The sequence below is a fragment of the Bidens hawaiensis genome, unplaced genomic scaffold (assembly GCF_021521415.1).
Source record: "Bidens hawaiensis isolate Kalapana, Puna unplaced genomic scaffold, B.hawaiensis_p1.1 tig00037202_1, whole genome shotgun sequence".
NCBI classification, from domain to species: Eukaryota; Viridiplantae; Streptophyta; class Magnoliopsida; order Asterales; family Asteraceae; genus Bidens; species Bidens hawaiensis.
Window position 1 is genome coordinate 124,017 of NW_027496482.1, and position 14,765 is coordinate 138,781.

The window sequence follows — 14,765 nt, forward strand, 5'->3', positions numbered from 1 at the left end:
GACTTGTCACATCTGTCATTTTCTGTAAAGTTTTAATGTATGGATAGTGTGTCCATAGTGGTGTGTGTGTAGGCTTTTCCTTTTTGCTAGCTTTTACTTTGTCTGATGTGTGTATCATCTGTTGGAGTGGTTTCTGAATCACATGAAGATGATTTAGATGGTGGCCAATTAAATGATTTTAATAATTGTTTTTTGCTTTTATATATGAATGAAATTTGTGAAGATTAAACAGCTTATTTTAAATGAAATATGATCATCTGATAAATGATAAACAATTGCAGCGTTGAAGATGCGTAGTTTATTCAAAACAGGCTTCCTCAAGTTGTCCATTTGGTTACTTCTCTCACCGACTGCATATTCGGATCCTAACGATGGATTGGTAAGAGTTGGACTTAAGAAGAGGAAAATCAACGAACTGAATCAAATCTGGCACACTGGATCAAACGAAGGGTACGCTAGAAGAAGTGATGGTGTTGATGGTAATATTAGGGATCTAGGTGCTGATGCTATTGGTCTAAAAAATTACCTGGATGCTCAGTATTATGGTGAGATTGGTATCGGTACTCCACCTCAGAAGTTCACGGTGGTTTTCGACACTGGTAGTTCTAATCTTTGGGTGCCTTCTGCAAAATGCTACTTCTCAGTGAGATTCCTGATAAAATCCTTCTCTCTCTCTGACACACATACACATATACATTCATACATATATTCACATGACACACGTGCGCTGTCTATATTGATGCAGGTAGCTTGCCTTCTTCACCCAAAGTATAAGTCTAGCCAGTCAAGTTCTTATAAGAAAAATGGTATGACATTTTTTACTTGCAAAGATTGTCATTTGATATTAATCCTTCTTCACATATTCGTATCATTGTGACATATAACACTATTCGTTCATGTTTTTGTTAACACAGTATAAGTACAAAACATATGCCATAATTATACATATACTTTGTGAAATAGTTTAAAATTTGGATACTGCTATAAGGAGGCCATTCAACCGTTGAAACTACTTTATTGGCCACCCAAATGTCTCTGCCTTCAATTACACCAAATCCGACATAAAAATACTGGTTAAAGACTATAACCATAAATTGTTGAAAAAACATGTATGCCTGCGATTATTTTTCTGTTATTTGAAAGTAAACATTTATCAGACAGATTGGATATAAACAAAACTGAATACATACTTCAGTGTAGGGGTGTGCAAGAACCCCAAAAAACCAATTCGAAACCGAAAAAACCGAATCTAAAACGGAAAAACCGAACCGAACCGAATTCCTATATTTTTGTTTTTTAATATTTTATATTAAATAATTTATAAGATATAATAAATACGTAACACAAATATTTTTGGTAAAATGTACAATAGTCTATTATTTTACAATAAACAAAATTATTTATACCTAAATTCATTATTTTTTGCCAACATTATTTTCGGCCAATATTTTTCAAGATCAAATGTCAAAAACCGAAACATCCGAAACCGAACCGAAACCAAAATGAAACCGGAAAACCGCAACCGAAAAAACCGAAACCGAACGGTTTCGAATGCTACAAAAACCGAAGTTTTGGTTTCCGGTTCAGTTTTAATCAAAAACCGCACCGAACCGCACCACGCACACCCCTACTTCAGTGATCATTAAATTTAATAGTTGAGTGACCTCCTTATATATTATACTTGTAAATTTATATTTTGGTTGAAGTAAAGCATTCTTCACACGTATAAATGTGTAGAAATATAAAAGATATAAAAGAAAGATTACGCTTCTCAATGTGCGGAAATATTACACTTTGATAAGTTGACAGCATAAAGTTTCACACATTTAAGTGTCCAACTGTTTCAGTTTTAATGCAGAAATTTACAAGTAATTATTTCTCCATATTTCGTCGTATTCAGGGAAATCTGCAGCAATTCATTATGGAACAGGCTCCATCTCTGGTTTTTTCAGCAAAGACTATATCAAACTTGGTGATCTTGTTGTAAAAGAGCAAGTAAAGATCTTAAAAAACTGTATATCTACTCATCTAGACACGTCACCATTTTCAGGATTTCATAGAGGCAACCAGAGAGCCCGGTGTCACGTTTGTAGCAGCCAAGTTTGATGGTATACTTGGCCTCGGGTTTAAAGAAATCTCTGTTGGAGATGCTGTTCCTGTTTGGTAATAATAACTTACTCAACTCTAATTCTTTTGTTTGAAAACTTTCATAATTTTCTTTTATATAATTTTAGGTATAACATGATTACACAAGGTCTTGTTCATGAACCCGTTTTTTCATTTTGGCTTAATCGCAATGCTGAAGAGGACGACGGCGGTGAACTTGTGTTTGGTGGAGTTGATATTAATCACTTCAGGGGTGAACACACATATGTCCCTGTAACTCAGAAAGGTTATTGGCAGGTGAGTCTTATTCTATCTTTATAATTATATTTTCACTGGTTGATTTATGTAATTTTTAGGGGTGTGTTCGTTCGTATAACTTTGACCGAACAAATGATCGTACACGAACAATAAAATGAATTGGTCATGGTGGTTTCTTGTTCATGTTCATTCGTTAAAAAAATGAGTGTTTTCGTGCTTGATTATGTTTGTTCGTTAATAGTATAAATGAACGGTTCACGACTGAACATAGGTAAACGAGCATAAATGGACATTACGAGCAAACACCAATTAAGAGTGAAAATGAACATTAATTTGTTGAGCTTAAAAAAATAATGGTTAATATTTTGATTTCATACTAGTCTAAATTGTAATATGCTTATAAAATATAAACGAACAAACCTAAACTAACACAAGTAAAGGATCGAATGGACATAAACGGATTTAAATGAACAAATTCTCGAACTTAAATAAACGATCGAGACATGTGTTCATGTTCGTTCGTTTAACTAAATGAACAAAAACTTTTGTTCATGTCCGTTTGTTTATAAAGTAACCTAACATAAACGAGCTTCTCAACGAACGGTTCTGTCGGTTCAGTAACGGACGGTTCACTGAGTTTACAAGCCTAGTAATTTTTCTACGTTTAATATATTATGATGGTTCTTCATAAAGTCAAATCTGATCAAGTTATTTCTCTTGTTATAGTTTGAAATGGGTGATATCTTGATTAGTGGTAAACCAACCGGTAATTTTTCTACATCTTTTTTTTATCCTTTTTGTGTTTTATTTTATTTTTATTTTTTTACTATTTCTGATATATCCAAATTCTATTGCAGGATTTTGTGCCAAGGGCTGTGCAGCAATTGCTGATTCTGGAACCTCTTTGTTGGCTGGTCCAACGGTATGTATATATTACAATGTTGTAAAAGTAGGTCTCCAAGGTCGAGTACTTCTTGAGTACTCGCTACAAGGTATGACGCCGAGGATGGTTTTTTTTAACTCCGTCTAGTTACTAAGAATCGATCAAATGTGGTCAACCTCGGCCAGAATCACATCTAGTCGGTCAACATGGGCTGATTTTGACTTAAAAAATAAAATATAATTCATATTTCTATAATATTAAAAACATAATATCACTTTTTTTAGTTATATATTAGCAAATTTTAGTATAATTTAGTATTTAAAAATATATATTTCACTTATTTATATTAAAATTTCACTTATTTTATCATAAATATTAGTATACTTATTATATTTGACATATATATGATATCCAAAAATTAATATTCTTTATATTTACCATTTCCGAGTACTCTCCGAGTATTCCGAGTACACCCAACTCTCCAGCCGGCCGCACAGGGTCCGCCTAGCGACTTTTGCAACCTTGATATATTATATGTAATTATGAGACTTAACATACTTTGATAATATGAAATTCTCTTTCAGGAGGTTATTACAAAAATCAATCAAGCAATTGGTGCTGTTGGTGTTATGAGCCAACAATGCAAGTCATTTCTCAATCAGTATGGAAAAACTATAATTGAACTGCTACTTTCTGAGGTACATTCACCTTTTTTTTTTTAATCTTGATGTTAATTTGAGCAAAAATAAATTGTGTGTGTAAGTGTGTTCATTTGGGTTATCTCAATTCAACCAACGGGTCACTTTGGGTCTACTTAAATCAGTCAACGGGTTAAAACGAGTAACTGTTTTAAACTTCTAAACTTAAATCGGTTTAAATGGGCTTGCAGGTGAGTTTATAGTTGTTGAACCCATTTTGACTCGAACCAAATTGATTCTTTTTAGTACCACGTGTTTGACCCGAACTCATTTTACTTGGAATCCATATTAACCAGATCCCGCCTCGACTCCAAGGCCGGCTATGAGGTAGGGCCGGGTGGTTGACCGAACCCGGCCCAACACCCCGATAGGCCCGAATTTTTTTATTTTTTAAAATTATATATATTTTTCTGAATATAAAAATATGTATTCTTAATGTTTAAACCCAATTACTCAACTAATTTAAGGCCTATATTTTTTTTCCGCATTCGGGCAAAAAATTTTTCACGATTCTCGGAGACGGTTCTAGTTGGCTCGCCCAATTTTCCAGGCCTTAGTTCCTCACATTTGATTGTAAAATTGTTTTCTTCAAATTGCAATATGATCTTTTTTATTGGTTGACTAGTCGCGTTATTCTTACATGTAATGTCAATATAAATTCTTTTTATGTTTTTTGTGTTATAAACTAATTTGAGGTATTTTTATATCTTTTGACCCTGCAAAGATTTAGTAGTTAGAAGTTCTATTTTTAAAATTCTGATTTTATCTTAAGAGATCTTATCTAATCATGATTAAGAAAAAAAATGTTTTTTTAATAAGTTGTTAATTTTTTACAATATGTTTTAATGGTTCTGCACATATATAACTTACCGCACCATTCTGCTGATGTTGTGTAGACGCGACCCGAAAAAGTCTGCTCTCAAATGAACTTATGCTCCTTTGATGGTTCTCTTGATACAAGGTCGGTTTTCACGCATTTATCATTAATCAATAGTTACAAGAACGGACCACATTTATATGTCACAGTTAGCTAACTGCTAACTATTATGTTTTTAATAACAGCATGATAATTGAGAGTGTGGTTGACAAGAATGATGGAAAATCATCTGGTTTAGATGATCCGATGTGTACTCTCTGCCAGACGGCTGTTGATTGGATGGAAACCAAAATACAGAGAAATGAAACCGAAGAAGACATAATTAACCATGTTGGTCAGGTGAAGTGACTTCAACTAAGCATCTCGTGAGCTACTCGGCTTAAACGAGCTCGGGCCTAAAAATAAGCTTGTTTAATAAACAGGCTCAAGCTCGATAAATAATAAACGAGCCTACTATTTATATAATTTATATTTAATAAATTAAATACATATTTATATAATAACTATTACATATAAGGTTATAATAAAGTAACTAAATAATATATATTAAGTAATATATATAAAATTTATAATTAAATTATAAATGTATATAAAATTTAATAATATATAATAGACGAGCCAAGCCGAGCCTGATCCAGGGGTTCGTTTATTGAGCTCGATTCGACTAGTGCGATAACTATTATATATAAAGTTATGATACAAAGAGCTAAATGATATTTATTATTTTTAAAATATTATAAAACTAGTTATAAATGTATATAAGTTAATTAATAAATAACAAACAAGCTAAGCCTGAACTTGAAAAACTACTCACGAGCCAAGTTCAATCTTTTTAAATAGCGTTTGAACCCATTTACGTATGAACATATCAGTTAGGTTTGTGCTTAAAATAAAATGGGTCAAACGGGTCAAAAGTCTTTGTGTTCTGAATGCAAAAAATTTACAAAGTTATTATTATTTTTATTTATTTTTCAGTTGTGTGAACGGATACCGAGCCCAATGGGAGAATCCGGAGTAAATTGCGACAGTCTTTCATCCATGCCTCATATTGCTTTTACCATTGGCTGTAAAACTTTTAACCTCTCCCCTAAGGATGTAAGTTTATCATATTAATCTGATTATATTTCTTATTTACTGTAACCATTAGTTTTTATATATAACCTTGATTAATTTTTTTTGTTACATCTCTTACTATTAATCAGTATATCCTGAAAATTGGTGAGGGTGCATCAGGACAATGCATCAGTGGATTTACCGCTCTTGACGTGGCACCTCCTCGTGGGCCCCTGTGGTACGCTTTGTGTACTTTTATTTTACCCGTTTGACCTGTTATCTACATGAAATAATATTTTATTTGATTAATGTATTGACGCAGGATCCTCGGTGATATTTTTATGGGCAAATACCATACGGTGTTTGACTATGGTCGCTTACGAGTTGGGTTTGCAGAAGCAGTTTGAGACTATTGATCATGATCCAGCATACTTATCTTCTGTAAATGTTGCATTAAATAAATAAAATTATTAAATATATATATATATTATGGAACAAGTACTTAACTCTTTTTAAATCCATACTAATGTTTATATACTATGTTCGATATTTTGTGGCATTTTTATTGGTTGATTTTGATATGTTTAAACGAACCAAACGTTTAGTGAACAGTTCGATGGGAAGTTCGTTTATGTTCGTTTGTTTAATAAATGAACGAGCATGAACAAGAAATTCCGTTTGATTAGTTAAGCGAACGGACATTAACAAGCCCTTATTCGTTCAATTATGTTTGTGAGCGTTCAGTAATGTGTTCACGAACGTTCGTTCATGTTCATTTGTATAAGTTGTTCATGAAAGTTTTTTGTGCACTCATTTATTTTCTCTAACCATTTTATATTCTTTAATTTATTATCTTTAACATAAAATAAGAAATTATATTCTCACGTCGTTTTTGCATTGTTTGCATTTCCTTTCTCATCATTCACATTGATGAATATATCGATCTCAATCTCTAGGCTCTACTGTGTTCGTGAACACATTCATTTCCTTAATGAACGAATATGAACATAAAATCTTGTGCGGAAGAGTTCGCGAACCGTTTGTGAACACATTATTTCCTTAACAAGCGAACATGAATAAACCCTTGTTCATGTTCGTTTTGTTCGTTTACAGCCCTCCTTTTAAAGGCTAAAATTCAATATCTATTTTGGTAAAAATGTGGGTCAAGATGTATATTTTTGTGATTTTGAAGTTTAATGAAAATTTCTAGGACCATTTTAATATCATTTATGTTAATCTATCTAGCAACTAATACTTGATTAAACTAACTCATTTAAAGTAGGTCTTAAATGTAATGAAACCAATATCATTCGTTAACAAAACTAGTTGGTTGATAAATGTAAATGAGTGCACAAAAATGATTAAATATATCAATAACTTATATGTATATACACGCGTCCTCGTAAAAATATACGTATTAAGATAATTTTTATTATATAAAGCTTCGGATGGGATGCTGGAAAAGTTAGATAAAATTAGAAGAATTTTTTTTAGAGGTTCGGAGGAAACTTGGTCAAGAGTTACCAGGCCGATTAAGAATGGGGGTCTTGGTCTAGGCTCATTACGTGAAACTAACATAGAAGTGCTTGCAAAGTGGTGGTAGAGATTTGGAAATGAGAAAAATGGGCTATGGAGGAAGCACATTGTTAAATATCAAGGGAGTTAGAAGAATATGGGATTGACCTTGATAATATTATGTAGAGTCTAATAAAGGATGTAAGGTTTTGGATAGATTGTTGATGCATTTAGGAGAGATATGTGGACGATGGGGTGGAAGAGAAATAGAAGGGTTTAGAGGTTGTTATTAGCGTGCCAACCGTTTTGGCTAGGGTTGGGTGAAGACCGGTTAGTTTTGGGGTCTTGATGAAGGAAATGGTTTTACGATGAAGAGCTTAAAAGTAGGGATGACGGGGGAACCAGAGGAGTAGCATATTACTAATTTGAGTGGAGCAACTATGTGCCAAGCCGAATGGAAAGTATTCCGGCTTTAGTGGATTTGGTCGAGCGGAATGTGTTAGCAGATTTGGTGTGGTGCCAGGTAAAGGTGGGCAAAAAGATCGATTATCTGAACCGACCTGGAAATCAAATCAAACTGGTTTGAAAAAAAACTTCACTCGTATATAATTTAATTAATAAAATGAGAATGCTCTAACACCCGTTGAAATAAAGCTCATTGTATAAAGAATTAGCTGTCAATCAACAGAAAACACATGTACGTATTAAAACACTAAAACAACAAAAAGTTAATTCATAAAACGGTGTCGTTTAATGTTAAACACTACATATACATCTATTGATTTACAACTAACTATGTTGTTACCTACTTATCTACAACTCATCCTCTACACTCTACAGTTCAACCCACCACCATCTCATCACCTACCGCCACGTGTCACTCACTCATTGATCCTCACCATAACCCAATCATTTTTACACATCCAATTTGGCATCATCTCAGAGTTGCACACCAACTATTCGATCCTTTGCCTTAAACACTTCGAATCACTTTCCATCGATTCCCTTGTCGAGTTCCACACCTCTTGATCAAGTATACTCGTTGGCGAACCCGTCGGTCCCATCCCCATCTTCTCCCACTTCATTCTCTCCGAGTTCTCCTCGAGTTCTCCAATTTCAAGAAACGGGTGCTCGAGAAGCTCCCTCGCGGTCCACCTCCTCCTCGGATCCCGAACCAAACACTTTTATAAAAAATCCTTACCTTTTTCCGAAAACCCGTCAGGGATTTTCGGACTTTCGTCATAAAACCCAATTTTAAATAATACAGACCACGCTGACTCATCATTATTAACTTCTGGCCACGGGGATCCACCAGTAACCATTTCAATCACCGTACATCCCAACGCCCATACATCTGCGGGACACCCCTGGTCCTCCCCTAGCGCCACTTCCGGCGCCATAAACATCGGCGTCCCGCGAACCGGCGCCACGTCACCCACCCCTTTCGCACAACCGAAATCCCCGATTTTCGCGCCGAATTCGTCGACTAAAATATTTCTTCCTTTAATATCACAATGCACTATTCCATTATCATGAATGTACTCCAACCCTTTAACTATGTCTCTTGTGTATCTCGCAACCTCGAACTCGTCTAACCCTTTACCACTTCGACGATTAATTATATCAATAACCGAACCGCCTGACATGTGTTGTATAAAAATATTGTACACCATTTTATTATTTTCTCTAGTGGTGTCACACCCTTTGTAGGATATAACATATGGACTCTTTAATATTGATAAAAAATGTTGTTCCTTTTGTAACGTTTCAACGTGTCGAAAGTCAACGGATTTGACCGCGAACACGTCGCCCGAGGTGGAGGTGGCGGTGGTGATGGTCGCGGTAGAGCCGCGGCCGATGACATGGCCTCTAGTCCACTCCATGTGTTGGTTATGTTGTAAGAATATTGATAAGAGTTTGTTAGTGCGGTGTGAAAGAATTGTTTGTTAATAATATGTTGTATGTTAAGTGATACATGTAACATATTTATATGTGTGTTGTAAAGTGTAAACGTGTGTGGTTGAAAGTTATAAGATAGTTGTATGTATAGGTGGCATATGTTGTGTGTTTCTAGAGTTGACTATAACGGAAGTTGAAGTTGGTTGACCACGTGGCAAAATAATAATAAAGTGTGACAAGTTATTGGGTAGGTTGTGACGGCAGCCAGGTGGCAGGGACACGTGTCAGGTAGATACGTATTCAAATTGGAAATAAGTTACCTAAACTAAAACTTGTGGGATTAATATTTGGAATGGATAGGTGTCATAATATAGATTACTTTATGTACTTGTAAAGAAAGAGGTGTTGCTTAAGTGGTTATGATTTTATATTTTTATGATACGTGCAAGTTTAAATATTAATTATTTTGATCATAACAAAACTCAAGGCCAGCATATAATTTTAATTTTTGAAATATATTTATTAGGTTTATTCAAACATCAACAAATAATATTGAGCAAAAAAAAAATGAAAAATGGCCTAGTTTAGTCTATTTATGTTTAATTAGGCTAAAAAAATAATTGGCTAGTAACAAATGAAATTGAGCCAAAATAAGTGAAAATTGTCCTAGTTTAATCTTTTTATGTTTAATTGAGCCAAAAATTTTGAAATCTCAATTTTTTATAGTTATTTTGGTCACTAAAAATTTTGAAGATGGCGCTGACAAAATCTTGAACACGAGCATCGGTGTTTGGGAGAACAAAGAAGATTGGTTGCAGTTAGACTGTGGCCAAGCAGCTTATCATGGGATAAGAGCTCCGGTAGACTCCCTGTTCCGCTCATCCCCTTCGTCAGCTCTTTGATCGGGATACTATTACCTAGGTTTGCAACAAGTTCTATGACTGTGGTGACACAAATCAAAAAGAGTTTGAAGATTATTAGAAATCTAATCAAATAGTATCTCCTAAACACAACAACAACAACAACAATAATAATAATAATAATCCTTAAAGTATATTTTCTTCAGTAAATATTTCGTAATATGGAGTTCTCCATTTATCTTTAGTAAACTTTTATTTGACCGAGTACATAATTCAAATACTAGGCCAAGTAGACTGACCAAGAGCCGACTTGGCCAAGCACACCGGCTTCTAACCAAGTAATCCAAATTGTAACCTTGGCCGACTTCAACAAACTCGGCTCGGTAAAGATCAAAGGACCAAATAGTCACTAAGTACTCAGCCGTGAAATCTAAATTTTACAACCCTACTATATACTATACTGAGAATATATTGATAAAATAAAGTTACTACTAAACTTACCTTTTAAGAATCTAATATTTACACCACCGTCACATACCTTTCAATATCATTACATTATCATAACAAAGGGCCCTAATGTGACACGTTTAACACGCTATTTCAAAAACGTGATTATGTTGAGTGTACTTGGTCTCACCCAAACAACCTAACTACGTGTCTTATTTCTCTGTCATGTATCCATATCCATTTTTCATATTTTTTTTAATTATATCCATGAGCTCATTATGACATTGACATGATACCAAATACTTGCAATACATGTTACATACAAATCTAAGTTACAAATATATTTTTGAATTTAACTTTTTGACATTTTTTACATATCTCATCGATGGGAAAACTTACAAGTTCATAAACCAAATGCTAGCTAGTATGTTGGCAATCCATATAGTCTCTAGTTGTCATTTTGGTGGGCTGGGGAGACATGTTTATGTGGAACTTATAGGAGTGTTTTATTTGGTTGGGCTTAGGGATAATTGGTTTGTTACTGGTCAACTACGATGAATGCGGAAACAAGTAAAGTTACTAAACCTGAGAAACTGTATTTTGCTTTCGATACATTAAGTTTTGTTTAGCCTCGGAGGTGGTTGCGTTTTTAATAAGGTTCAACAGACGTGCATAATAGTTATTCGACTCCTAAGAGCCAAAACTTTGTTTTTAGTAGAATTGGGTTTGTTATTCTAAAGAGTGTTGCAGTGCAGCTTGGTGGTCATTTACCTATCACTTTATTGTAACCGTGAATGTTTATATAATGATTCACCATTTAAAAAACAAGTGATAGATGAATGAATGAATGAGTTATACCTAAGTCAAGGATCACTAGGGAACCAGAAAACTCTATACTGCGAATTTATACATTACGTATAGATAGTATATATATTGCATTGTATTGTATTGTATATGTGTAATATGGAGTTCTCCATTTCCCTCACTAATAAGAGTTCTCTTATGACCTTACTCATTTATTTCTATTTGTATTGTGATTTCTCAATTAGGGGTAAATGTAATCCTTCAGGTTTTTTCAAATTACAGGCCAACTGAAATGATGTTTTACACTGGTTTAAAGTTTATATGATTTCAAAGTATATATGATCGTCATTTGAAAACACTAAAGTATCAACATTGTTGTTTTGTAATACGACTCATCATTAAGAAACTCATCAACTTTTTACTATCACAGGGCGAAATGCGTTTTTTTAGCCTTGAAAGTTTAACGATGCTTGTTTCGATTTTGGTTCCTGTATTGACATGAGTAGTTTAATTAGCCTACCAAATTTAGCTTAAAACATTTTAATTTAGTATGAAACGAGTCATGTACAACCTAACTCACTGCCTCACTTGAAATAGGGATGGCAATGAGTCGGTTTTGGGTCGGGTTTAGGTATTCTCAAATCCATACCCGGTTATGAAAGTTCATCCCAAACCCATCCCAAACCCGTCGGGTTTTAATCGGGTAATTACTAGTCGGATTTCGGGTTTTCTCATCGGGTTTCGGTTTCTTATCGGGTTTTAATAAAATACCCGTCGGGTATACCCGACTCAAAACTTGCTAGGTTTCTACCGGGTTTTGACAAAATATAACTAATTGATTACAAATATGGTTACTATAAAGATAAAATGTCACAAATAATTGACATAAACAATTGTAGACAAATAATATATTTGGAATATAGTATATATATAATATAATAAACTATATCGGGTACATCGGGTATATAATCGGGTAAATGGGTTTATGCTATCGGGTAATCGGGTCGGGTAGTCGGGTATATTAGAAATCCCAAACCCGTCCCAAACCCGCGAAAAATTTCAAAACTAATCCCAAACCCGTCCCAAACCCTAATGGTTCGGGTATTACCCGTCCCATTTAAGTCGGGTTTCGGGTTTTCTCATCGGATTCGGGTTTCATTGTTATCCCTAACTTGCAATCATAGATTAAATGTTTGGATTGTGTGGTATCTATCCTATTACATTTTATGGAATGAAGTGGTTTATTGACTGGGCATGTTTGGGGTTGCTTATTTTTTTTTTTTTGCTATTTTGCTTTTTGAGGAGGCAAAATGTCCAAAATGCAAAATGTCCAAAATGCCCCTCCAAAAGTAACTAAAAGCACATTTTGAACATTTTGCCTCTCCAAAAAGCAAAAAAAAAAATAAGCAATGCCAAACACCCACTAAGACTGGTCACTATGGTGAGGAGCTTCGAAGCCCCTCCCCGGTGCCACGTCAGAGCCACGTGTGCACTGGGGGCTTCAAAGCCCCACCCCAAAGATGCCCCTCAATGGCGACGGGGCTTCGAAGCCCCTTAATTTTTTTTCTTTTTTAATTTAATAAAACTAACAAACTAAATAATAAAAATTAAACTTAATTAAACTAAAATACATAAAAAAACATACAAATAGAAAAAAAATACAACTAATTTTCGGCGTCCGAGTCCTCGTTTGCGTATTTTGCCATTATCCTTTCTTTATTTTTCTCCAAAAACGTCCGCGTGGCCGAATCTAGATGCGAAAGATCCTTTGCGAGGAGCTTGAAGTCCTTCTCTCGTTGTCGTTCCGATTTAGCCTTCTTTCTTTCTTCATGCATGGCTTTGTATTCTGCATGCATCACTTTTCTTTCTTCGTGTATTATCTTGAGTTCCTCTTTCGAGTGTTTTTTTTCTCGCGAAATCTTTACGTGCAAGCTCCAAGTTGTCAAACCGTGCGCTCACGTCAGAACTCATCGAGGATGTCGTTCTAGACGAAGACCCCCCACCTCTAGCCGCCGCCTTGGCCCTTTCTCTTCCTACCAGACATGGCAACTCATCCGATTCATCGAATTGAAAATCGGGATCAATCTCTTTTAAGTTAAATTGAGAACGAGCATCCGACGCGGCTTGAGACGGCGATTGATCGGCCAAAGTAGACGTTGTTTTTGACCGTTTGGACGGTCACGGTGAAGATGTCGGGATCGGATGCCACTTTGGCGAGCTCGTGCATTTCTTCCAAATTTCAAACATCCCCATGCCGAATTGGTGACCATGAAGGCGATTGTATTGTTTCAACATATCCTTAAGAAGGTCGGCATCGTTCGTGCCGCTTCCTTTGTTATTCTTAAGGCGAGTGTGAATTGTGGAGAAGTGGTTTATTTTTTGAACCATTGCCTTCCATTTGTTGGAGACAGAATCATCCCCGCGGTAGCGACCTCGACCCATTATCCCAAAAAACTTACCACGTATTTCTGCCCAAAATATCGCGGTGCGTTTACCGTCACCAAACATCGAGTCTTCGGATGAGTCGATCCACGCTTGCGCCAACGCCGCTTCCTCATCGTCTTCCCACTTATTCCTGTCGTACAATTTGGTTGGTGTTTGATCGGCAACGAACTTCTTTTTATGGCTTCGCTTGCGACGAACTTGGGGTTCGTCGACTTGGTTTTCGGGAATTTGGGTTTCGACAACTTGGGTTTCGGGTGTTTGGGGTGTTTGGGTTTGGGGTGGCGGAGGCATAAACGACATTGGAATTCGATAAAACATATCGTTTGGAGGCATTGCGGGTACATGTTGGTTGGCAAAGTAAGGGTTGGTAGGGTCATTGTTTGCGAGTAAACTAGCCCACCACCTTTGAGACGGATCCCACGGGTTTGGGTTGGTGTTCGGGTTTTGGTTAGGGTTTGATCTCGAGCTCGTGTTCTGGTTTGGGTTCAGGTTTGAGCTCGAGCCGGTGAAATTTGAGAAATGATTCATGGTAGAGAGTTGAGAGTTTTTTGTTATGAAATTTGATAGTATTTGGTATTTGTTTGAGTATAAAACGATAAAATGAGTTAGTATTTATAAATAAAATAAATAGTTTTTTTTTTTAAAAAAACTAGTCGTTCAAAATGAACGTTGGGGGGGGGGGGACCCACCAAACCTCTCCAAGCGCGCCGGCCGTTTGAACGATGGAAGTAACGGTGCCCAAGGAACCACCGCGCCCCACTGCGGTGTTCCGCGCCCATCACCCCACGCCACCTCAGCCATGGCCGCCCCATAGCGTATAGTCTAAGAATTACTTAAAACACCATATTGTACAAGTTTTAAGACAAACTATTAACCCCTAAGAGTTTATAAAATTTAAAACACCAATTGATATCAAAAGT

The 14,765-nt window shown here is 35.6% G+C and overlaps 1 protein-coding gene and 1 pseudogene across 1 annotated transcript; one reads left to right on the forward strand and one right to left on the reverse strand.

Moving 5' to 3' along the window:
* Positions 1–286: 286 nt before the first annotated feature.
* LOC143589050 (cyprosin-like) lies at positions 287–6,357 on the forward strand. The gene is made up of 13 exons (XM_077069908.1): positions 287–643; positions 746–806; positions 1,901–1,995; positions 2,051–2,163; positions 2,235–2,403; positions 3,091–3,130; positions 3,222–3,286; positions 3,832–3,945; positions 4,842–4,906; positions 5,008–5,161; positions 5,798–5,917; positions 6,025–6,113; positions 6,198–6,357. Exons 1-13 carry the CDS (start codon positions 290–292, stop codon positions 6,280–6,282), a joined length of 1,524 nt encoding a protein of 507 aa, XP_076926023.1. The 5' UTR covers positions 287–289; the 3' UTR covers positions 6,283–6,357.
* A 1,850-nt stretch (positions 6,358–8,207) lies between these two features.
* On the reverse strand, positions 8,208–9,606 carry LOC143589053 (mitogen-activated protein kinase kinase kinase 17-like; annotated as a pseudogene).
* Between the last annotated feature and the right edge of the window lie 5,159 nt (positions 9,607–14,765).

What these genes read in the sequence shown, in the direction of transcription:
- LOC143589050 (XM_077069908.1), top strand. Translation starts at nt 290, where the DNA reads ATGCGTAGTTTATTCAAAACAGGCTTCCTCAAGTTGTCCATTTGGTTA. An exon ending in CTTTGTTGGCTGGTCCAACG is followed by an intron (nt 3,287 to 3,831) that starts GTATGTATATAT and finishes ATTCTCTTTCAG; the next exon opens with GAGGTTATTACAAAAATCAA. An exon ending in GATGGTTCTCTTGATACAAG is followed by an intron (nt 4,907 to 5,007) that starts GTCGGTTTTCAC and finishes TTTTAATAACAG; the next exon opens with CATGATAATTGAGAGTGTGG.